The 26,457-nt window shown below is 43.7% G+C and overlaps 1 protein-coding gene across 1 annotated transcript in view; it reads right to left on the reverse strand.

Moving 5' to 3' along the window:
• Positions 1 to 21,274, reverse strand: part of FER1L6 (fer-1 like family member 6) — a 123,372-nt gene extending 102,098 nt beyond the window's left edge. The window contains exons 1-6 of the mRNA XM_032873449.1: positions 21,203 to 21,274; positions 9,541 to 9,623; positions 5,445 to 5,565; positions 4,109 to 4,163; positions 3,881 to 4,012; positions 206 to 268 (exon numbers count right to left, since the gene is read on the reverse strand). Of these exons, the coding sequence (XP_032729340.1) occupies positions 206 to 268; positions 3,881 to 4,012; positions 4,109 to 4,163; positions 5,445 to 5,565; positions 9,541 to 9,616 (447 nt within the window). The 5' untranslated portion in view covers positions 9,617 to 9,623; positions 21,203 to 21,274. The remainder of the gene's footprint in view (positions 1 to 205; positions 269 to 3,880; positions 4,013 to 4,108; positions 4,164 to 5,444; positions 5,566 to 9,540; positions 9,624 to 21,202) is intronic.
• Positions 21,275 to 26,457: the final 5,183 nt, after the last annotated feature.

A 26,457-nucleotide genomic window follows, 5' to 3' on the forward strand; every position in this document is an offset into this window, starting at 1 on the left:
CCTTGAGGAGATTTTCCTTCCCAAATTCTTCCACACTAGTTATTTCATGTTCTACCTGTTGGTGTTGAACTCATCATCTCACACTCACCCTCCGAGACCTATTCACCTCTAAGCAGGCTGAGCTGTTCTAGAGAGTTCCTAATACCTAGAATTTCTCCCACCCCCCCCACCACCACCACCATTTCATCACCAATGATATACTTACTGAGATTTTGATGATCTTGTCAAAAAGATGCAGTTGGGGTCCAATGAAATCAAAGACGAAGTACTAAAAAACAGAAAGTTCATTCTGACCATAAATTCCAGGCTTGCATCTAAGAACTTTATTCTTGGACTAGTCATAGATTTCTATCATTTTAACCAAATGCTGCATGGTCCTCAGTGGCATGGATGCATCATCAACCAATGGGTCATTCCTTATTTAGGGTCACCTATGTTCCTTTCAGTTTTTTTTTCAAATGGAAAAAAAATGCTGTCATCTTCATTTTTGCACAGGATATACATGAATTTTCCTTTAAAACAGACATAAAATGTGCAATTACCAGGTCATGGCTTGTGGGCATGTAAATATCTAGTAGATAATATGAAATTTCTTTCCAAAGGGGCCAAGCCATTTTACATTCTCATTGGCAGGATACAAAAAAGCCATTTCTCCATACCCCTGACAACCCTTGATACTATCAATTCTCTTGATTTTTTGACCTATAAATAATGATGGGTGAAAATCATATCTCAGCATGGTTTTAATTTGGGGTGAATCTAGTTAAAATCTCATTTTCTCAGCATGTTTCAGTTTCAAACATCTTTGTGGCCATTCTCAAGAATGACCAGAAAGAGAATGAGAAGAAATTATGGACAAGGAGGGCTTCTAATTTTAAGAAAGTGATTGAAATTAGAGTTGAAGAAACTCTCTAGGCCCGTCTCTATAGTCTACAGATAAGAGACTGAAGACCAAAGGATTTAAAAGATATGCCTAGATTCAGACAGCTGGTTACTGCTGAGCCTGAGAGCATGGCTCTACTTCTCCAGAAGTCATCACATGAGGGCTTCAAGTACTGGATGTTTCACCATTTGAACTTTACCCAGTAACTCCCAAATGTGAGGCTATATTCTCCTAAGATACAGAACAATGGAGTGGTGTTTTGCTGTGGGTTGTCTTTTGGGGACTGCTAGGGGTGGGGGAGGCAGGACCAGGAAGTTGCTTTGTAGAATGCTTGTTTTGAGCTTCCAGGTGGAACAATAATGAAAGGACCTTAGAGATGAACAGGACAGCAACAGAAAAGGGAGAACTAACTGCTCACAGCTTGTTTTTAAAGGGCAATGCAGAAAAACCAAAATGTAGAAATCGAAAGATACCATCATACATCATAACAAAAAAACTTCAAAATGGCAGTCCCTGGAGATTAAGGACAGGCCACGTTACATTCAATGTCTTCTGTTTAAGAAAATGGGAAAATACCATGACATTTCAGGAAGTTTTTCATATATATGTTCAAACTTCTAAAGAGTTGTTCAGAATTTCTTTTATATGGAAAACACATGAAATACCTTGTTCTGATAGATGAAATGCTGTGAGTTCCTTGGACCAATAAATTAGTTCCAGTGTTTATTGTTTTCTGCTGAGTTTCACATTTCAAACTCAATTACCTCACAGAGGTTCCCTAGACCTTTGAGCCACACACATTTTTCTGGCTGGAAAATATTCCCCAGCCCCTATTAACAGGTTCCTTCAACATCTGGTGGGCCTTGGGCTTGAAAATTAGAGTCAAAAGCTATAATAAAAGTTTTCAGTTCAACTTCTATGTTTTTACTTGAGTGCTGACTGATGATACACAGGTCTAGTTTTGTGTCATTTAGATCCAAGACTTGTATGCATAAAGAAAATACTAATTATATCATTTAACAAATCTGTAGAGCTTTGCAGTTTTTTTTTTTTCATTATTTTATTTATTGGACAGAGAGAGGTCACAAGTGGCAGAGAGGCAAGCAGAGAGAGAGAGAGAGAGAGGAGGAAGCAGGCTCCCCGCAGAGCAGAGTCCCTGACGTGGGACTTGATCCCAGGACCCTGAGATCATGACCTGAGCTGAAGGCAGAGGCTTAACCACTGAGCCACCCAGGTGCCCCGGTTTTATTTTTTTTTAATCATTTTTTTAAATTTATTTTCAGCATAACAGTATTCATTGTTTTTGTACCACACCCAGTGCTCCATGCAATCTGTGCCCTCTCTAATACCTGCAACATGGTTCCCCCAACTTCCCACCCCCCCACCTCTTCAAACCCTTCAGATTGTTTTTTCAGAGTCCATAGTCTCTCATGGTTCACCTCCCCTTCCAATTTCCCTCAACTCCCTTCTCTCTAACTCCCCTTGTCCTCCATGCTATTTGTTATGCTCCACAAATAAGTGAAACCATATGATAATTGACTCTCTCTGCTTGACTTATTTCACTCAGCATAATCTCTTCCAGTCCCGTCCATGTTGCTACAAAAGTTGGGTATTCATCCTTTCTGATGGAGGCATAATACTCCATAGTGTATATGGACCACATCTTCCTTAGCCATTCGTCCGTTGCAGTTTTAAAACATTTTCATACATATTTTTTCACATCACACCCATGCTAAAATTTGTTATGGAGATGAGGGTAGGATGGGAAGGAAAAATCTCACAGTAAGAACCTCAAAGACAGGAGTGATGGATAACGAAGCAGGGAGGTAACAGCTTAAATGGGATTTGGTTATTTTCTGTTGATTTCATTTCCTATGGACTCCCTTTTCAATTATTATTCCCATTAGGGAAATAATTAAGAGTTTGCTGCATTTTTTGATAATTCACAGTGTCTAAGTGCCTATAGGGAAATAAGCATTCTTGTACACTATTAGTTGGAGTGTAAGTTGTTACCTCTTTGAAGGGCAATTTAGTGATATCAAAAATTTTAATACACATATTCTTTGCCCCAGTTATGCCATATTAATATTATTGTAAGTAGTAGCCCAAAGCTGAAAAAAATTAATATCTATCAATGGGAGAATTGACTGGTTTAGTAAAGTATGGTGTATCAATGCAATGGGAAACTAAACCAATGAGGGGAAAATGAGTTTGAACTATATGTATTGATAGAGACTAATCTCTAAGATACATTGTTTTATGAAAAGATCAAGGTCCAAGACAGTGTGGATAGACTGCTACCATTTGGTTACAGTATTTGTTTGCACATTGTATAGTGTAGGATGTCTCTGGAAGGATACACAAATGTTTGGTGAGAATGGGTTGGGAGGGATGCCGGCTTAGGGATCAAAGATCAGAGGGACATATGTTTTTCATCATATATCATTTTATACTCTTTGTATCCTTTACCATTTTTTACTATGTAATTTTTTATTTAAAAAAGAATTTAGTGTGTATAAAATTTAGAGACTTCTATTTTCCTCTCTTTGATCATCACAATTTTTGCACTCCTTAGAAAAATACATCTGCTTTACTTTCCATTGCAATGTGCCTATTTCAAAATTAATAAATAAATTTCTAGTGTCTCTTTCATGAAAAAGATGTTTATCTTCTTTATAACTGTACCCAATACATTTATTTAAAATAAAACCACAGCTTATAATGCATGGTGAGCATATGAGAAATAAGAAAAAAGGGTATATTGAAAATAGGGCAATGAATTTAAAATCAGCAGGAATTCCTCCCCACACCTTTTCATCATCTTTTTGTTGAGACTCCAGAGGGTTGTTTGTAAGGAAGCTCAGAGAGCTTGCCAGGGCTTAGATGAGTGGTGGGAAGCAGTGAGGAGGGACACAGCTTTTCTATTTAGCTACCACTGCTACAGATGACAGCAGAAGGAGCGTGGTGGAGAAGATGTTGGTCACCTCCATGACTTACTTCATTGTAAAATGGACTGTTGGTTCCTTCCTTCACTGTGCTTTGTTTCTTCTCTTCCCCCACTTCAATGATCACAACTGGATCAATGTTCTCACCCACCAGCTGGCGGGCCTCAGTGATGGTGATGGCAATCTACAACACAAAACAACATGTATGCACTCTAGACCTTGCTGTTCATTCACACAAGAAGAACTGGGGCAGGTTGGGCAGGAGGAGTCAATCACTTACTTGATAGTTTTGGGACCTGACCTCCCCATCATGGATCTTAGTCAACAGTTTTGATCTATTAAAAGAAAGTTTTAACATATTTGTTTCATTAAGTAAGAACATACTTTAAGATCCATAAGCCATGATAATATTTTCCCAGGTACATCTAAGTACTATAATTTATGCTGTATCACATATTCTTTCTCTGTCCCTGGAAGAGTAAATGTAAATAAGCAAGTGACTTAATCTCTCTATGACTCAGTTTCTCCATCCTAAAATTGGAACTAATAATAATAGTCTTTACCACATGAAGTAATTGCCACAAGTGAATGATATGACTAATTTGTTCTACTGATAGTCAGAATTCTGAGCAGAAATAGAAGGGAGTGTATGAGGAATTACCATGGGTAAGAAATCGACATAAACAAACATGGTAAACTGAAGGATTGATAGCCCCAAGTATTCGATTCCTTGGATCCATGCTCTTTTGCCTTGTACCTTGTAGTCTCTCATTCTTACATGGGCTGGACTTGTGACTTGCACTGGCCAACAGAATGCAACAGAAATGACTTTTGTTAATTCCAAGCCTAGGCTCAAGAGACTTTGTGTACTTCCACTCCATCTTCCCTATCTTGGAACTCTGCCATCACCACTATTGGAATAAACTTGGACTAGCCTGCTAGAGGAACTAATGCCATATGGAGGAGAGCTCAGTGGTCCAAGTGAAGCAATCCCAGATCATCCTACCACTAGCCAACCCTCCAACCAAAATCAACAGTGTTACCAAATGGCCACATACACATGAGTGATGGATGCCTAACTATCTAGAACCAGTAAGACCAACCAACTAACTCATAGATTCATAAACAATATTAAATTTTTGTATTAAGTCTCTGAGTTTGGGATTATTATTAACTGATAACAGCAAATCACATGCAGAAGACCAGTTTGTTCTGACTTTTTGTTGGGTAACATAAACACTGGGGACAATAACAAAGTTAAGAGATCTGACACCTTGATGTATTAAAGAACAGGTGAGGGACAGCTTCTGAGTCTGTCTCCTGTTGTTGCTGACGTTCCTGAATTATGAGGCACAGTAGGCCTTAACTCAGGGGATTGAAGGCCAGAAGTTGATAGAGCTGGGCCCCTGGCCTGCTAACAGCTGACTGGTATCAAGAGGCCAGCACTGCCATAGAGGATAAGAAGTAGAAACAGACGTCTGTCTTCCTGTCTTAGACCTTTGGCTCCTTGCAGACAGTGATCAGGTATCATTCTCTTTTTCCCAGAACCTGCAGAGGTACCTGCACACCGGAGGTGCTCAGCAAATGTGTGCTGACTGCCTGCACCAACACTGTACCTTCTCTTTGGAGGAGCAGCAGGAATAGGAATGACAGATTCATGATCATAAATCATATCTCCTCCCGGTCCTTCCTGGTTAGAAGGCCCCTCCTGTGGTGCCTCAGCTTCACTTTGGTCATCTAGAGAAGCAAACAAAGGAAGAAAACTGTCTATTAGGATACACAGTGGTGATCTGAGCCTCAACTGTCCCCGCACTATGACAATCACCATAAAGTGGACAAGTCCCTGCAGCATGAAACTTAACATAAAAGAAAGGCACATACCTTAATTTTTCTAAAAAAAGAAAATTTATATATTCATCTTCTGTTTCCAAAAAAAAAGTAGATTTATATGCATGGCATTATGGAAAGAAACCGAGATTTGAACTGAAAGACGTGATTTCAAGTCATGACCTTGTCACAGTGGACCTTCAGACAAGTCATTTATTCCCTCTGAACCTCCTCAGTAAAATTTAATGTGCATAAGAATCACCTGAGAAGCTTTGAAATGTAGATTCTGATTCGGTAGGTCTGGGGTGGAGCCCAAGACTTTGTATTTCTAATAACAATGACCCAGGAAAGTCTGCTCTTGCTGTCTGAGGGCCTATTTTGAGTAGAAAGGTGTCATAGGTTGAATTATATACTCCAAAGACCTCAAGTCCTAGTCCCCAGAACCTGTAAATGTTACTTGGAAAAAGGGACTTTGATTAAGTTAAGGATTTTGCAGTGGAGATTATCCCTTATTGTACAGGTGGGTCCTAGTTGCTATCATATGTATCATTAAAAGAAGGAGGCAGAGGGAGAACAGAAAAATGCATTGTGATCACAAGGCAGAGATGGGCCAGACGCCACCACAGCCGCCGGAAGATGGAAGAGGCAGGAATCAGATACTACCGAGGGGGTAGGGCCTTGCCAATACTTTTATTTCGGCCCCGAGATACTGATTGTGAATTTCCCGCCTCCATTACTATGAGAAAATTAGTGTGGGTTATTTTAAGCCACCCAGTGTGTGGTCATTTGTTACAGCAGCCACAGGAAATGAATCCATGAGTGTCTAGAAAATTTAAATGAATGGATAATAAACATATTTTTCAGACCGCCTCTTCCCCCACAGAGGGCTTCTGATTTAGTTGATCTGGGATGTCGCCCAGATGTCCATTTAAAAAAAAAAAAAAAACCTCTCCAGGTGATTCTCATGTGTAGCAAAGATTAAGAACCACTTCTTAGGCAAATTTTTGGCAAAAACCAAAGAGACTGCATGGTGTAGTTCAAAACCCCGACTCTAAAGGTTTGGTAGAAATCCCAGCTCTGCTAACGTCTATGATTAGAAAAAATCTCCTAACGTCATGATTTGGGGCAAGTTACTTAACTTCTCAGCCCTGTTTTCCTCATCTATAAAGCCAGGCAAGGGCAACATTACCTACCTCACAGAGGTGTTATATTTCTACTGTCTATTTTCTTTATAGCCCTCTTCTCAACCTGTAATGCGGTTACCTCCTCAGGTCTCAGTAGATAAAAGAGGCTTGCCCATCCCCCTCCCTCAGAACAGGATGATTTGAGGACTTTTTACAAAGGTGTGTGTACAGGAAAATCACAAAGAGTTTTGCAGCTATCTGGGGCTCAAGGCAGCCAAGCTGTTTGTGCTTGGAGACCCCAAAAATAAAGCAAGAGAACAGTTACCAGAACATGGAAGAAGAGGAAGTCAGACCCAGTCAGCTTCCCTACAACTGTTCAGTTTAGGGACACATCTAGCCACTGGATCCAAGCTCACACTCCCCCTTTCCTCAGTCTTCCTGCTGGGGCATCCCACTGGAAAGGGACCTGGCTTCTGCATTAATACAGGTCAGCCTCCTGGGACCCAGAACAGCTGGAGGAGGGTGGAGAATTGATTCAGAAAGGCAAACAGAAGAGTCCTACACAGGGCTATCCTCCCTCTACCCTACTCAAGTGCACCGTTCTATACCAGAATCTAGCACAGGACCCAGCACTCAGCAGACCATCCATTAGCACTTGTTGAGGAAATGAAAGAATGGCTGATCATGGGAGGGACTCGATAATTTCATTGGGTAACTAATTAATGGATAGGTTAGGATCATTGGAATTTTATGAAATTAAGACAGAGCCACTCTAGGGCCTCAAATACACAGATATGAGAGGCACTGACTTGGAGAATATTCAAACATTTCATCCAGGAAAGCCCTAACTTCCCAGACCAGGCCAAAAAAAAAAAAAGAGAGACACCAAAGTATCCTCAGTTCTATGGACTTTGTTTTATCAGTCTCCCACGGGGCAAGCCCCTGGCCAGCAGCATGAATGCTATTTGCTTTCTAGGAGGGGCCTGGTACCTCTCTGCCCTGTTTGCTTTGTGGGCTAAAGACTCTAATTAGAATGAGCCAGGGGAGCCAGCTTCTCTGGAATGGCTCAGGTTGCCTGCCCTAAATCCCCACCAGCTTGTTCTTTCCTCCCCAGTGTAGTCAGTAGTGGCCACTACCTGGAGGCTGACCCATAGAGTAGAAAAACCCAGGCTCTTGTATAAGATTGACCTCTGCTGGGGAGCCAGTTTCTCCAATTCTTAGCTGTGCAACTTTGGGCAAGTACTTAACCTCTCTGCACCTCTTGTAAAACAGATGCAAAGGAACCTACGTTTTAGACTCATGAATGATGCATGTCAGCTAAAAAGCAACAGGGACTAATTAAATGTGTCCTAAATATTATTTTTCATAAGCTCCTGAAAGTAAGGGACTGGCTTATTCAACCTTGTGCCCTGGGACCTACTGCAGGGTCCTAATTTCAAGGATACCAGAAAAGACCTAAAAGCCTTTTCTACCTACTCCCTGGTCAGCAGCTTAAAGCCGTGTCCCCACTTAAAATGCTTCTCATCCCATCCAAGGATGACTTCATTGCTATTACCAACACTTTGGTTTGAATGAGTTTCCATAGATTTCCATTGTAGGTTATATGTGAGGAAAAGAAGTGAGCTGGGAGACAGGGACATGAAGCGACAGGACACCCACAGGAGGCAGCAGTGAAAGCTGAAGGAGGCCCCCCAAGGAGGCAAGAGGGGTGAAGATAAAGCAGACCCACTGCACCATTTTGGTTTGGAAATGGTCCAGAAAGCTGGCTTTGCATTGGCTGTTGTCAGGGGCACTGGGCAGAAGCCTCTAGGAGACCACCACAGAACCGCCCATCCAATGTGCTTAATCCTTTTTGACTCAACAAACCTGTGAGTCTACCTGATGCTGGGTCTGGCCCCACTGGCACACTTCACACTGTACCTTGGGGATTCATTTGCTCTTTTGAAGAAGTGAATGGTCCATTCGGAGGACGCAATCTCAGACAGCCTGGACTGACCTCCCAATCCCACTCACTGCTTCATGGCTCTGTGTTCCCAGTCTCAGGGCAGATTCTGAGGTTTGTGCAGCCACACAGGGTCCTGTGATCTAAAGGACCTCATCACACTTAGCCCAATCCTCTGCTGTTGCCCTCCAGAAACTTCATAATTTCTTAACAATGGCTTTACATTTTCGTTTTCCACTGTGCCCTACAAACTCAGCAGCTCCCACATTTGACTTTCTCTCTCTGCATCTCTACTACCTTCTTTGTAAACCTAGGATAGCAACACCCGTTGGTAGGATGATGGCAGGGTCAAATGAGACAACAAATAAGCCTCTCCTGTAGCAGTTGCTGTCCTCACTCTTATTTTTAAATTCTCACTGGATCCTCTTCAAGGCATGTGAGGCCAGCCCGGCAACCCCCATGGTGCCCACTTCACAGAGGGAGAAACTGAGAATCACAAATGTGTTGAGATTCCTGGGCCACGGAGCAAATCAGGACAGGAATCAGGAGCTTGAACCTTGCTGCAGCCTCTCCCTGGGGTCCTCTTCCATGGCCCAGCCGGTGTCCACCGCACCCTAGTTGGCCCAGTGACCAGGTGACCAGCAGCCCTGGGATGGATGCCATCCTTGCGAGACCAGCAGGGCCTAAAGACCCAGCAGGCAGCACACTTCCCACCTTGCTCCCATGGAGGGAGAGCTCCATTCTCAGCCTGGAGGGCTCAGCTCCATGAGACCTGTAGGCTGCAGGGCAATGCATTTCCCCCACCCCCAAAAGCCTTACCTTGGGCAGCCTTATTGGCTAGGATTAGCCCCGTCTCTGCTTTTTTCTTCTTCTTCTTCAACTTGAGCCCAAACATCCCCTTTCTGAAAAGAAGAAAAACTAAATAACACTGTAATAGTAACTTCGAGTCATTCAGACATCTGAGGACACACATACACACACACACACGCACACACACACACCCTGAGTTATCCTGGAAGCTGATCACCCTTCTCTTCCACCCTGGGGATGGGGATGGGGACCAAAACACCAGTGTCAGGATGACCCAACAAGGTCTTCAGACAAGTCTACATTTGCAGAAACCATGAAACCCCACCAGAAATCATGGGTCCACCCAGAACTTAAATGGGACTATGAGGAGCCCCAGCTGGTATTTTGCTATTTCTCCTCACTTACCTGTACCAGGTACTCAAGTGAATGACATCACTTAATCATCACAGCAACCCTCTCTTACCCATCTTATAGATGAGAAGACAAGGCCCAGAGAGGGTAGTTGCTCTTTCTGAGGTCACACAGCTCTGAGCATCAGGACCACAGGAACCCAGGCTTTAACAATTGGATGGCTGAGCAGGTTACCCTGAGCAGAGTGAACACAATCTCCAGAGCCGGCGTCCCAGAACATTTCAAGGTCAAGAGACCCACAGACTCACTGGGGTCCCACCACCAGTACAGAGCTCAGCACACCCATGATGTGTTCCCAGAATATCAGCTACTATTATTGTTGGCATTATTAGCTGTGGATGGAAGCTACTTGGGGCTTCCTTCTATCCCAGGAAATGGCTTGCTCCTCTGTCTTAACAGAGAACAGAAGCATTCTGCACAGTGCTCCTGAGAGAATCCTTTTCTGGAATTGAGAGTCTGAACGCTGGATGGAACGGTTGATGGACCCAGTTCAGAAGAAAGTCCTGGTCTTGAGTCAGACAGGCTGGTGGGCCCTTGGAGGATGGGAAAGGAAGAACAAGGACAGAACAGAGGAGAAGGGAGGAGAGAGCAGCAAACCTTCCAGGAAAACCCTGCAGTCCCAGAGCTACGTGAGGGAAGTGAAGGGCCATCAAAGTTGTCCAGTGAGCTTACGGACATAGGACTCAGGAGGGGCTTAGACCAGGGACCCCACATCAGGCTGTCTGGGTTGTGGTCCCAGCATTATCTGTGCAGCCTGAAACTCTCTGCACTTCAGGTTCTTCATGCATAAGGTGAGATAAGAAATGTAAAGCATTTAGCACAGTGCCTGGAACATACCAGTTGCTCAATAAATGTTAGTTATGCTGTTACTATTGTAATGGGTAGGATTAGAACCAATGAGTGGAAGCTACTAGGTGACAGAAGTTCACTCCATTTACTTATTTCTTCATTTACTTACTTATTTGTTTACTTATTACTTTTATGTCCTGCCTTAATTCAACTGAGGAATTAAGGAGCCCTACACCTTAGTGTTGTCTGAACAGTGAAATGAACGGCACTGAGTGGGAGTGAGTTCTCTGTTCCTGGAGGTATACAAGCAAAGGTCACCAATGGCTGGAAAAGGATATTGTAGAGGACAAACATCAGAAGAGGGGGACTATGGGGTCTTGGGGGTCCTTTAAGATGCTGAGATAAAGTAGAATGGAAAGAATGGGCTCTGGAAGCCCCCAGACATGGATGGACTGGGCAAGTCACAGTATTTCTCTGAGCCTCAGCTTCCCCATGGGTACAAATTTATGGAAATAAATAATAATGTACAATAACTTTATAGAATCATGAGAATAAAAAGAAGTGAAGTAAGTAAAGCACTGAGGGCTTTCCCTGGTATACAGAAAGTGCTGGAATGTGCCCGTTTTGGAGGTAACATTTTCCCTCTTTGATTTACCATCTTCTATGATGCAAATAACTCTCAGTCTCCCAAGAATCTCAGGAGAACATACACAAGGTTGATTTCCCTCTTCTGAAATTTCTTAAAGGTAACTTCCAATAACTTTCCTGTTTTCAATAGAGAGTTACCAAGCAGAGGGTCAAAGCCGTATCTTCCAAACCCTGACTTGCCAGTGCGGTATCCAAGGGCTCAGTGCTATCATCATTTCGTGGAGGCAGAATCTGATGTCCCCTGGGACTTGGCCAATGAGTTCTGCAGACTATTTGAAAACTCCGGGTTACTTCCATCAGCAAACGGGAAGTCATTACTAATAAATGACAGTATCTACCACAGGGAGACTCGATGCTCCTGCAGGAAGCTGACATCCTCATCACAGATGGCCTGAGCATTCTGAATCCCCCATCAGGCAGCCAGTGACTGAGGCATTAAATCGTGCCTGAGGTGACTGGTGAGGGCAGAGGCAGAGAGAAAGATGGGTCCCCCTGCCCCACTGAAATCAGGCGCTCTTGGCCCTGCTAACCATCGGGGGCATCTCATGAAGTTTAAAAGAGACCAATGTCTGGAACCACTTCCAGAGATCTGTAATTGCTTTGGAGAAGAACCAGTGCCAAGAAGCCCTGCTCTACGCACAGCTCAGACCCAGCTACCAAGGAAGCCAGAGAGCCTTGCAGTAAATGCCCATTGGATTTACAACTAGTTCGGCTCTCCTGGATGGGTTGATATTTGTTCCACAAACACACAAGGTTGTTTGCCTGAAATCCTGAGTCAGTCATCAAGGGCACTCCCAGCATGACTCCCAGCATGAAATGCTTCTTGAAGAAAATTGATTTTTCCTCCTCAGCCACTTGTCATCTGCAGTAGAGAGAAGGCATGTCTTGCTTGCCCAGAATAATCATGCCTCTGGCAGACTGGGCAGCAGAGAGTGAACTGGAGACAGAAGACAGCTCACAGGCCTGCTTGCATCTCCTGTTAGCTCTCAAATTTAGAACCAGACCCTTAGCCCAGATGAGCATATCTCATTCCCACGTGGGCTTTTCTGACCCAATTCATACGGTGGTGAACAAAGCTTATACAGTGTAAAACATGCTACAAAATACTGTATTACAACACTGGAGACAAGGAAATGTGCTACAATATTCTGAGTGAGTCTAATACTTTTAAGCACAGATCAATGTTTACTTTGTGCCAGGAGCACCATTTGACACATATTATCTCCAAAGATTCTCACAACATACCACGAGGCAGATGCTACTGTTTCCCATTTTTACAGGTGAAACGTTGTCAGGGGTTTCCAGCCAGTATATAGGGATCAACCAGTAGATCAGGAAGGAAGTTCCCCAAGGCAGGAGCCATCAGCCCCCCTTCTCCTTCTCAGTGTGCCCAGGAGTCCAGCATGGGAACCTCCCACTTCACAAAAGAAGGATGGGGCTCTCTGGCTTCAGATCTACTGAATTTCCTCCCAGGGCCACCCCAAGGTAAATCAAGACATACAGAAACCCCCATACCAACCTGGTCTCCTCAGGGTGAAAGCTACCATGACTCCGCTATCTGTATCCAAACAATGAGAACGTTACACAGTGCGCTTATTAGGCTCCCTTCAGCACCTCTGTTCCAGGTGACACCACTCCAGGTGGCCCCACAGTGCCGGCACTGCCAGGAAGGCAGCCAGCCCAACACACAGGAGGAGGAGCTCAACGGCCTGAGTTTTGGTCTCATCTCTACCATTTCTAACTATGCCAGTGGGGCTGGCCACGGGACTTCTCGGAGCTCAGGCTCCACTTCTGCAGGAAGTGGCCATAAAGTTAACTCTGCTTTTTTTGTGGGGTGTTATGCATATATGACCTCACTGTGTGCTCATGCTGCACTGTTAGGAACTCTACAAATAATTAATGTCCTCTCATGTCCCTGGCTCCCTGGAGCCAGGGTTAGGATATGGCTCACAATTAGGGTCTCCATGTGGTTTTCCACTTGCCTCACAAAATTCCCCCTCTGGAATCACCTTTTCTATCTGCAATGTGGAGTAGAATCAGCTCAGGCCAAGCAGCCAAACACTAAGCTAATTGAGTCCACGGGTGTGACCAGGACTAGCCCTTGCTGCTCTTCTCCCACCTAAGAGGACACAGGATATAGGTCATCTGTGCCCCTGACCCTCCAAAACCAGAGTCATAACATCCAGCATGAAAAAAAAAAAAAAAAAACCACCTTTGATTTGTGGATTTATTTATATGGTAAACTCTTACAAACTTTAAAATTCCTTATTAAAAGAATGGGCTTCTATGTAATCAGGACTACCTTAAAAATAAAGCAAAACCAAGCTTTACCACTGTTCTGAGGTTATCCAGAGAGCCTTGGATAAATTCCCAGCTGCCTACCGAGGAATATCTGCTCCGTGTACTCATGCTTACTTTTAAAACTGGGATATATTCATTAAAGGAAAACCACCAAATATAGAAATAGCCATAATGTGGATTTTGACTGAAGATTGTTAAAATATAAATCCACGGGACCCCCTGCCTTGCCAAGACTGCAATGTTTCTTCCTCTCTCCCCATTATCTTCCTGTAATAACTTACCTGCTCTATTTCCTATTTCTTTAGGCAACGGTGCCCAACTTTGGTTGTACATTGGACTCCTATGGGGCGCTTTCGAAAATGGTCTCCCACACTGCGGCCAGATCCCATCCCAGAAGGTCTGATGTCACTGGTCAGCAGTGAGGACTATGCTCAGTACCTTTCAGATTCCCAAGGTCATTCTAATGTGCAGCAGTGCTGGAAATCCTTGTGTGTAAGTAATTAGTGCCAGAGAGCTTTCCTCCCAAAGAGAAGGTGTATGGTTTTTAAGGGAAATTCAAAGACAAATTTTCAGCCACAGGGGAGCTGTGAAACTTGGGAAATTCAGAGCACCAGCTGAATATATTTGGTAGGCTGGCCTTTATCATCCTACCTCAGCTCCTCTTTCACCCAACCCCGATCCTGGTGATTAGCCCACAGAATTGTCACCTTCTCTACTATGCATAGAATCAATCCAACCTTGGAGGAACTGACTCCTCCAGTTTCAAAGAGCGGGATCAGTCCTCTGTTTGGGTCCAAAGTGTCCCAGACAATGGCCCAAATAGACTGAGCAATGACTCCCAACCTCACGGGAACCAGCTCGCTCCGGCATACTCTGATTTGCCATCTCCCACCTCACTGCAACAGTAAAATAAACATTTCTCTGTTAGACCCTCACTTTGTCCATTCCAGCCTCAGTGGCCATCATAAGGAGATCCGAATGTTACCAACTTCACAGACAGTCACCGAGAACCTCGACATTGCCCCTGCAAGACTCAGCTGAGTCTAGGAAATGCACCTCCAAGGATGGTAATGTATCCTTCCTCCTGTGGTTTCTCTGAACCAAGGCTGACTCGGGAATGATTCAGAGCCACATGGTATAGAGCTGGCCTGGTTCAGCCAGCCCCTGACAGACCTTCAGAGGGCTTGCCAATGTTCAAGGACAAGGTGGTAGAAGGCTGGTGCTATAGGACTTCCCAGGAAAAGGGGGACTTTCCCCTCAGGTGCCTCTTGCCCAACTGGCAGCATGCCGACAGGGCTCACAACTGACACCTTTTTCAACCTGTGGCCACTGGCCTCCAACCTCTCCTGCTCCTCCTCTATAGCTAAGATCAGCCCATGACTGCTTGGTGAGTGCAAGAAAGAGAAATAAATACTGGCAGACAATAGAGTTAGGGCTGTGAAATTTTTCCCAGCCCCAAACCTTCTCTTACCTGGGCCCCTACAAAAATGTTCATTTTTCTTATTCTATCCTCTTCATATCCAGACTAATTGGAGACCTGATCTCTGTTTTCCTAAAGACAAAAAATTAAACTCTCATCCAAAAAATAGACTACAGGCAGCTTCCCAACATTTGGAACAAGCAACTCTCCCTCCCTGTGTCTCAGCATAAAGAAGTCTTCAAAGTCCTACTCTTTCCAGGCTTTCTCTTTTTCTTTACTTCCAGAACCTTCCTCTTCCCATATATTCCTTGATTATCTTTTGGCAGAATGATAATAGTATGGCATCCATTGTTTGGCTTTTCCTCCCTTGGGTTGGGTTAAGGTCCAAGGCTCCTGTTCCCATGTGGTCTTCTCTTCTTTGGGTCTACCTTGTCACAGGATATTTTATTCCACTTCATGTCGAGTGGAAGAAGTCACTGAGGCAGGGCTTCTCCTCCCTGCAGCTGTGCACTGACTTCATCTGATTCTCAGGAAAAGATTTGAAAACCAATCTGGACTCCAATCCATACAGCTTCCTCCAATCCAATACCAGCAATAGACATGATATTTTGATCCTAGTTGATGAGTAGGTCTATGTCTCAATGGGTTTTGAACATAACAAAGAAAGAGAAGGGTGTAGCTATCACCTCAGAGATGCTGATCCACTAACATATAAAGATACTGTCAAAGTGAGAGTCATTAGTTCCATGATGGGTAAAGAAAGGACCTAGGAAATTCCTTCCAAGCCTCATTTTTTGGTGTCATGGACATTGAAGATAGAAGGATGGGTGCTATATTAAATTAAGTAGCTATGTTTTCTGTAGGGCCCCAGAGCCTTTAACAATGCTGATGTACATTGTGACTCTCCAAGCGCATGACATAGCATTCAGATTTTTCTAAATTGACTTGACCACACCCTTATCACAAAACACTGGATAATATCTTAAAGAACACTAGGTGGGACACCCGGAGAAAGAGAGTCCTGGAAACCTTGCTGCTCTTTTCTCTTTTGAAACTTTTATGCGGGGAGCCGTGATTAAGTAAGAACCACTGAGGAAACAGAGAGCCCAGCATTTCCCTCCTCTGCATCCATCAACAGTGCTCCTGTTGTGGAGAAACATCTAATTGGTCTTCCTGCCTCTCCGTTCTCTCTCCTTCTCTCTCCTTGCTGCAAACTAGTCTCCATCCTGTAGCCACCTTTGCAAAGTAGAAGAGCAGAGAGCTTTCTTTACAAAACCCCCTAGAGTTCATATCCTATCAATAGTAAATATTGAAAGACTTCTCCCTAAGATTAAAAAAAAAAAATGAGACAAGGATGTTCACAAACACCCACTCTATTTAACACTGCACTAGAAGCCCTTACCAACTCAATAAAGTTTGACTATTTGAATCACTAAGTGAGTGTAGCAAGGTATCTAGAAACAAGGCCAATATACAAAAATCAAGAATACCTCTCTGGACCAAAACAAAGAATTAGAAACTAAAAACTGTAAATAAAAAATATGGTAATAGGACAAAAAAAATTAAAACTTAGGAATCATTCTAAGCTCTGTGGAATTGTTGAATCACTATATTGTATACCAGAACTAATAGTGTATGTTAAAAAAAATAAAATTAAATTTAAAAATTTTTAAATTAAGTAAAAATTAAAAAATTGACCTGTACATTAGAAGTTACCAAAAAAAAAAAAAAAAGATAAAGTAAAGGATATTTCATGCTCATGGACTGGAAAATGCAAACCTGAAAATATGTCAAACTTCCCCAACTTTATTTGGAGATTGTTATTTATTATAATAAATAATATTATCTCTGGGTTCTCCAGTTTTGCAAGGAGGAAGAAGTCATTCAGTCCTCTGGATTCCTATCACTTTGTTCTTATCCTTATTTTAGCCTTTATCCCACAGAGCATAATAGTTAACTTGAAAAAGATCATTCTCTTTTATTACATGCTGAGCTTTTGAAGCCAGTAATCATGCTTAGTTTATGTCTGTGCCTTCAGTGTCTGGCACAACGCCTGGTACAGAGCAGAGCTCAATGACGTTCGGACACACGGGTGGACAGATGGACAGATAGAGCATACACATAGAAAGCGCCACAGGATTTCACTGGAAGTTCTTCAGCTGTCTTCAAAAATGTATCACATTGGGGGCGCCTGGGTGGCTCAGTGGGTTAAGCCGCTGCCTTCGGCTCAGGTCATGATCTCAGGGTCCTGGGATTGAGCCCCGCATCAGGCTCTCTGCTCAGCAGGGAGCCTGCTTCCCTCTCTCTCTCTCTCTATCTGCCTCTCCGTCTACTTGTGATCTCTCTCTGTCAAATAAATAAATAAAATCTTTAAAAAAAATGTATCACATTGAACAGAAAGGAGTTAAGGCCATTCCAAGACTGAATACTTTTCTTTCCAGACTACATCGGGATTGAGCCAAAATTTGGTTATCCATTATACAATGTATAATGTATTCAATATATTCAATGTCTTGATTACCATCATTCCAAGTGTTCTGGAACAGTCATAATAGCCACTGTCCCTTAGGCATGTAGGATAAGCCAGGCATCGGGTTAAGGTTCTGCATACATCTTTTTAAATATAGTCATCCCAACAACCATCTGATAGAAAGGTTCAGTCTCCCTTCGGGATGTAGAAATGGAAATCTAAAAGGTTGAGTAACCTGCCTTAGATCCCACAGCCATAAGCTGCACCCAAACTCGGGCCTGGCAGACCTCCACTGTAGGCTACCTCCCAAACAGCAGTCAGAGCCACAGTTTTTCAAGAACCTAAGAGGAGCCAAATATTGTGAATCCTTACTCCCCAGATGCTGAACATCGCAGCTCAGAGATGTTTGGTAACTTGCCTACAGCCACATAGCTGTCCGTCACCAAAGCCGGGGCTCTGCGCTCTGTTTGCCACCCTCCCTCCCCAGGCAGCTCACTCTAAGAACAAGCAGAGGAAACCCAGCAGCAGCAGCAGCAGCAGCAGCAGCAGCAGCAGCAGCACTGTGGGCTTCCAGCAGCCCACCTCAAGCAGGGGGTGCAAGGAAGCTCAGCAATTAGAACCAGAGTCTCACCTTGACCAGCAGGTGTTCCTACCAGTGCCCAGACGCACTCGTGCTCGCTAACTTCTTGGACCCAAGACAGGTCAGCGGGGAACAAGGCACAGCGTCCAACACTAGTCTGGGAAAGAGGGGAGCTTCTTTCTAGAATGCAGCAGCCCAGGGGAGTGGATATCAGGAGGCAGAAGTCTGCTCCTTCGCAAGGGGCAGGTGCCTCCCAGGAAATGCCTTTCCATGTGTGTCCACCGGTAGCTCCCTATCTCTGTTTGAACTTCACATCCTCCTCAGGGCTTGGCTGCCAGATCCCAAGACTCTGATCAGCAAACACAGCAGCTCAGAGCAGGTCCTGAGAGGAGGGGCCATTGACATGTTCCATTCCAAGTCAGGTCGCCCCGGGTGGATCAGGACTCAGAAGAACCCTAGCTCCAGACGGTGCCAAAGCCCTGGGTGTTTTCCAGCCACTATCCAGCCATCCAACCTGGCCTTTTAATCCTTCACACTGTCCCCTGCTCACTTATTTACTTAAAGCTAATTCTAGATGACTTTACAAATATTAACCTATTTAAGACCCACAACAGCCCTCAGAGGTAGAAACTGTTATTGTGCCCAATGTGTGGATGGCAAAACTGAGCCATTGAGTGGTTGGTAGATGCTGGGATTTGAACTGAAGCCACCCGATCTCAGAGCCTCTGCTCTCAGGCCCTCTGGCTGCTATCTCTGTGGCATTTCACTATGACTTGGGTCCTGATGTTATTTCAAAGAGGTCAAGTTTATAAGGGAGGAAAATAAATAAAACAAAAAAGAAGAAATTTTGGTGCCAAATGCCTCAGAAACTCTGTCTATAGTGGTTTGAATGTTGGCTCCCCAAAAGATATTCCCATGTAGAAAATATGAATATACCCTTATTTGCAAAAAAGAATCTTTGCAGATGTACATTAAGTTAAAGACCTCAAGAGATCATTCTGGATTATCTAAGTGGTCCCTAAATCCAGTAAGTGCCCTCACAAGGAGCAGAAAAGGGGAAGACATGGATAAGACTAGGTGGAAACAGAGGCAGAGATTGGACCGATGTGGACATGGGCCAAGGAGCACCAGGAGCCCCCAGAAACCAGAGAAGTGAGGAAGGATGCCCCCCCCCCACCCAGAGCATTCAGAGGGAGCACAGTCCTGTGAGCTTCTTGATTTGAGACCTCTGACTTCGGGAACTGTGAGAGGATAGATTCTGTAGCTTTCAGCCTCCACATTTATGGCTATTTGTTATGGTAGCCCCAGGAAAACAGCACCTGCTCTTGGTCACTTCCTCTAGCATGTATCCGTGTCACAGGAAAGGAAGGAATGTTGGCTTCATTCACTCCACTGAGTACCTCACGGGGAAGGCCGGCAAGTTAGTGCCCATGGGCCCACCGGTGGCATAAGAGCCCCCACAGTTCAGATACCAAGCGAGGAAGGCAGTCAGTCCCCAGTGCGGGACGGGCCTGGGAGGCAGGTTTTGCAGGTAAGGACTGCGCAAGTTAAATAGGAGTTTCCCGAAGCAACCTCATTTAAAATCTACAGCTGAATGCACGTTGTCCCCAGAGAAATGAGCCTCGGCTCAGGGTTCACAGACTGAGAGCAGGTCTCCCGTGCATCCCTCCTTCCATTCTGGATCATGGGAGATTTGATCCCCCTCAGAAGCCAAGGTCATCAGTTGTCAGTGAGTCCCAGACTCAACTGTCACAGGTGGGGAAACTCATGACCACAGAGCTGACATCTCCTAAGGTGGCACAGCTCATCCTGGCCCCGTCAGAGCTGGAACCCAGTCTCCAGACCCCTAATCCTTTCAAAGGAACCAAACCTCCTCCCCTCATCTGATCTCTTCACAGAGATCCTGCGGCAACTCTTATCTGAGCTGAGCAGCCCTGAGCCCAAACCATTCTCCTGCTAAAGTTCTCATCCCTCCTCCTGAAATTTAAACTTCTTCCTCCTTGTTTGCAGAGTGATACCCTCCCCACGAGGCTTCTCAGATACTGACTCAGATACCAGTACCCATTCTGACAGCAGATGGCATCTGGCTGTACAGTAGACACTACAGCAAATGTTGGTTGCCTGCTCATTGCAGGGAAGAATCCAATGAATGACCCCATGCACAGCCTTGTTTCTCTGCTGCATCTCCTGCTACTTGCTGTCTACCCACCTCCCCGGCCACACCACCTTCCTTTAGTGACTTGATGGGACCATGCCCCTACCTTCGGGTCTCTGCACCTTCTCCTTTCCATGCCTGAATCCCCATGGCTTCACACACCTCTGCTGAGTTAACGATATCCCCTCCTCCAGGGTCACACCATCACTTTGTCAGAGGCTTTTTCCCAGGTTCAGCAGATCCCCAGATCCTCAGTGCTTTTTCTTTTCATTACTGATCCTAGCTTGTAATTTTACTTTAATGTGATTCTTTTGCATTAGCGTTTACCACCTTCATTAAACAAAAATTTCCATTAGGGTAGGAACTCAGTCTAGCTAACTCATCAGTGTCTCACCAGCACCCAGCACACAGACCACACATGTAATTCATTCATTGGTTCATTTCTCAAACATTTATTGAATAAAATACTGAGCCAGTGAAAAGAAATGTACAAAGAAGGAATAGACAAAACCACCACCCCTCAGAAGAGAAAAGTCAAATAGATGAGCTACGGTAGACGCTAAGAAATTACCCAGCAAGAAATCACCTTTGCTACCACACTTACCCTCTTTCCTGTGCTTGCCTCCGAATACTTTTAGCCCTGCCCAGTATTTCCCCCAAAGGCTGAGCTGGCAAAAACTCAAAGCAGTGACAAGTGTAACTGGTAAACAACTCTGGAAAATGAACTTCAGGGGAATGATGCTATACAATTATCTACAATGAAGTTTGGGAATTGTCTTTACAATTCAATTAACCTCAGAATTATTTTAGAAATGCAAAAGAGAGACTACATTGCCAAGCAAGGGGGTTGAGCAACACTTCTCCAGCCGTCCCCACTCTGGGAAAGAGTCCCCTTACCACAAAGCTGCTACACTGGATCCAGATACAAGCACAGATCAAATCAACAGGAATCATCCCCCACCATCCCACATGCTCTGCCTTCTGCTATGTGGTCTCCTGCCAGAGGAAATGATTGCAGCGCAGTGTCTGCAATCATTATCCCACGTACAGCCAGTGTCATGGACTGTTTCCTTGGAGAACCCACAACACTCGTTATCATGATTCAACAAACATTTACTCAGTACGTATTAGATGCCCAGCACGGTAGTAGGCTTGTGGGAAATTCAGAGCGGTGATAGCAAGACAACAGCAGTCTAGCAACTAATACACTTGAAAAGCCTACAGCTACCCTATAACAAAAACCTTCTCTATTTCTGGAATGCTCACAGAATACAAACAGCTTTCATATGTGGCTATGCATCACAGCAGCTATATGAGGCAGAAGGGTCAGATCTGCCCTCCTCTTGTTTAGTAGATTAACTTCTTGGGTGCCAGAAGCTTTGACTGACAGTCTCAAGGTTGCTTGGCTAACAAGGGGCACAGCTAGAAATTGTGGCACTCATGAAATGTGCCACTCAGATCTCCAGCTACAGAAAGCATCGTTAACTGACAGCTCCAGCTGTCACACCTCCCAACCCAACCCTGTGCCTCACTGAGGCCACACTGCCCATGAACTTCTCCCAGCTAAAGACTACTCACAGCCAGAAAACTATTTCAGGCCCTTCTGCAAGACTTAGAACTCCTTCAGTGGATGACTTGGGCCGCCAGAATCCTTATCCACTTGGAGGAGGCTTTCTTAGAAGACTCTCCCAACCCAGTTCCCCTTCCTTTCCGCTCTCTGTCATAGATGTCACTCCTGCATCATGGTCTGAAGACTCTCCTTGCTTCCTCCTGCTCTTACCTCTTGATCTTTCCCGGGTTTTTCTCCAAATAAATCTTGAGCAGACCAATGCCATCTTGGAATCTGCTTTCTGGAGGACTCACCCTAACAGAACCAGAATCCAGACCTTGTCATTCACAAAAGGACCTTCCACCAATAAAGAGATTCCATTTTAAAATACATTTGGAAAGTGAGGGGGTAAACCCAGTGTCACCAGACTTCCTAGATTCAACAAGACGCTAATATGTAATTGACCCCTCAAAGTACAGAACTACCACAGACTCTAGTGGCTCCCAAACTGAGTGGACAACAAGAACTTTTATTCAGTTCTCCTGAATTAGAGACTGGAACATTGGTTTTCCACAGACCACAATTTGGGAAATGCTATTAAGCCCCACTCTCCAACAAATAAACGCCTATTCTTTCCTTGGCATTGTTAAAGATGCTCAAAATGATGGTTTGATACTCTTCTTTTGCTATTCTCAAATATATGTATAATAATATTGTAAAAAAAAAGGGGGTCAGGAAAAGCAAGCAAGACAGGCAACCCTCAAACAATGTAATCTTCCCTAGAAGACTAGGAAATTAATTATACTTTACATTAAAGATTTATTCCTATTCTTAGAAAATGGTTTGATTTTAATTATTTAAAATAGGTTCATCTTCGAGAGAAGGGCAAACTGAAAGCTTTCAAACATAAGCAATGGATCCTAAATTGTCTACAGGCTTTAAATTTGGACCTGTTTTTCCTGCAGACATTTCTCAGTGAATTCACATTAAAATGGTTCCACTCAATGTCCAAAGTCAGTGATCAGACCTCAGGAAGTCTTCCCGATTCAACACTTGAATGAAAAGGGAACCATCTGTGATGCAAATTGTTCTACAGCTTTTCTGCAAAATTCCTGGCAAAGCCCAAGCTCGGTGTATTTGGAGCCTGGTGGGAAAATGCATTTCTGTGTACCAAGGAGGTGTTCCTTGTGTAAACAGTTAGGTGAGAGTCACCTGAGAGCGTAAACTCAGGTCATTTGAGGGTCAAGAGACAAACAAATAAGTCTATATGGGATTCAGTGTTCTTAAACTTCACCAGTTTTCCTTCTCCTCCCTCCTTGAGAGGTATAGGACATTCTTGGTAAGATGCAATGGTGGGAACCAATTGCTTTTTGGTCACCAGCTAGGTAGTAGGCAAATACCATAGCAGGCACCTTATGAATGTGTCATTTAGCCTTTCTAATCTTGGAGGTAAGTAGGACCATCACCCCAATTTCTTTTTAGATGAAGAAACAGAGGCCCAGAGAAGGCAAGCTACTGGCACAAGATCATAGACATTACAAATGACATTCCTTAACATCTCTTGGAATTATGTTTGCTTCTGTCCTCTGTCATCTCATGGTTCTTTTCTTTTTTCCCATACTTCTCTAGAACTTTTCAACAAGACCCTTAAATAACTCTGAGAGTAGAAAAAATTTTTCTACTATAGAAAATGTGAGGCACATTTATTTTTACTAAATATTTGTTGAAAGTCCAGATATATTAGTCTTGTATTACTGACCAGTTAATTATGTTAGGCCACAAGCAGACACCAAAGAACCTGAAAGAATTAAATTCCTTTCCTAAAATTGCACTATTCTATTTTGATTTTTTAAAAATTTTTCTTTATATATTTGACAGAGAGAGAGAGAGTGAGAGAGGGAACACACGCAGGGGGAGTGGGAGAGGGAGAAGCAGGCTTCCCACCGAGCAAGGAGCCCAATGCGGGGCTCAATCCCAGGACCCTGAGACCATGACCTGAGCCGAAGGCAGTCGCTTAGTGACTGAGCCACCCAGGTGCCCCTAAAGTTGTAATATTCTAGAAGGGAAAATGAAAAGCATTCATAAAGCTAATATATATATATATATATATGTAATTATAATATTATATATATTAATAATTATAACATTATTAACATATATATTAACATATCCCAACTTGGGTGTCAAGGACACTGTAAGCTTTGGTGGTCTCTGCTCATCTTTGTGCTCACAGGATTGGAAAGACAAGTCTGAGCTTGTCTGTGACCCTCACCAGCCCCCTCTCAGAGTTCAGGTCTTTCTGAAACCATGTGACCTCAGTCATTAGTCACTCAGCAGCCTGGGAGGTGACCTGTCATAAAAATGATGGTTGAAAGGATTTAAATTCAAGTCAGACAGAGTTGAGATGTTGGTAGCAGGGGCAGAACCCCAGACTCACACAGGGTAAACAGGCTGCTGTGGTCCCAAGAAGGGAAGAACAACAGGGCTTCAAAAACTATGAGTCAAGAGAAGTCACAATTTAGAGAGGGACTAGAAAGAAATTAATTTGTGGTGGTAGCAGCAGCTGATACAGAGACAGAGGGGCTGAGTCTACATATGATCAAGCAAGAAAGAATCAGAGAAAGCCTGGGGCCCAGAGGGATTTCAGGATAATCACACCTCCTGAGCAGATGTGAACCCAGAACAGTATCCCAGTTCCTGAGCGATCCTCCCATCCCTAGGAGGGGGGCTATACTGAGGTTTCTGCTCTTCCACAAGGCTGCCTGCTCAAATTCATTCCACATGTAACAATAATGATAATGATAATCACAATCATAATGGCAATTATTAATTTGAGCATTAATGACATGCCAGAAACTGAAACACTTTTATATTCTTATCCCATTTCATCCTCAAAATAACTCGGCAAGGTAGCTACTATATCCCTATTTTACAGACAAGGAAACAGATACAGAGAAGTGATTTGCCCAGAATCAACCACCCTTCAGGTGGTGGAGCCACGATGTGCCTCTGACACCTTTGCTCTTCACGTCTATGCTTCCTTGGTTCATTCTCCCATATTCAATGTACCATAGAACAAGCTTCTCTTACTAGGGGAAACCTGCATACTATTTTATTCTGTGCAATATCAAGGAACCCAAATCAACTAACACTGAAGCACACAGGGAAATCACCACCAAAACTGGCTATAGGACTAGTTTCTTTCTGGAAAGTATCATCTTGTGAAAGATCCAGGAGAAACTGGACATCCTCATGAAACTACAGCGGCACAGCAAAAAGCAGATGATTTTGATTCCACATGGTTGTAATATTCTGATAGGCTGAAGGCACATCCAAAAGTAACTACCATCACCACCACTCAATGTCTTCCCAGGCACCCAGAAAGCTCCTGGAGACAGACAAGTTACAGTTCACTTTTCTTGCCCTTGGCATACCGTTCAGTGTAAGTATCTCATTAATAATATACAGCATGCACTGAAAAAGTTTTAAAATGCAGAATGCACACTGGATAAAGCTTAGCAATTCAGTCCAATGCCTTCCCTCTGCAGGAAAGCTGAGAGCCAGATCAGCTCGCAGTCACACAGATCAAACTTGGGTCAGACTTGGAGTGGAACCCGAGACCCCTGCCTGTCAGTCTGGCCCTGCATCTACCTTGCATGTGGCCTTTCTTCTCAAATGGAACAGTATTTTTAAAAAGAATTGTTATTGTATTAGACTATTTCTCGGTTCAGTCCATTAGGATAGAGTGAACATTATCAAATGTCCTTCGACAGTTAAGAATCTTATACCAGGGTCATCACTGTAACCAACAATGAGCAGATCTAAGAAAGGTTAAGAGTGCATTGGAGCTGATCTCTGATCGGGGTTACAATAAATGTAAGCTCTCCTCAGTTGTCAGTGGCTCCCTGGAGAAGCGGTTCAGAAGGTTTTGAAGCTGTTGTAGATTACCTGTGTTTGCAACGGGCAAGGTAGAGAACAGTGGTGTGTTATTAACTGACTCAACTCCTGAATATCCCCTGGAAATTGACTTCTTGAAGCTTGACTACTACCTATCTGTTTTATTAATAATCACCCTCTTCTCTTAGCAAGTAGGAGACCAGAAAATGCTGGTGGTTGGGTGCAAGTGGAGGAGATGTCACAGGACTCTTATTTTGCCTTAGAAAACTCACTTCTGTTTATTTGAAAGGTCAGTCTTCAATCATCTTTTATCTAAAAATACCAGTACATTTTCCAAAACTCAGAGGGCAACATCTTAATTAACTCAGTAAATAATATCAAAGGACCTGGAATATCTATGGTGAGAAAGTAGGGCAATGCACTGTGGGATGGAAATCAGCTGTTCCTCATATCTTCCCCAGGATGTGGCCTTCTCATTGAACTTGCCCCAGAAGGAGCGTGGGCCCTCTTCTGGGGTTCTGTACTTAAAACAACTGGGTGAATGCGGAGCAATTTTAAAGGATGTAGATGGCTCACTAGGGACATCCCTAATGGCATTTATTGTATTGTGATATCAGGTTCCTGGTGGCATGGCCAATGGCCACCTCTGACAAAGTGGTTATTTTTTTCCCCATCCTAATACACAAATATATTTATTTATTTTCAC

This window comes from Lontra canadensis, unplaced genomic scaffold (assembly GCF_010015895.1).
Source record: "Lontra canadensis isolate GAN:19392208 unplaced genomic scaffold, GSC_riverotter_1.0 scaffold49, whole genome shotgun sequence".
Classification (NCBI taxonomy): domain Eukaryota; kingdom Metazoa; phylum Chordata; class Mammalia; order Carnivora; family Mustelidae; genus Lontra; species Lontra canadensis.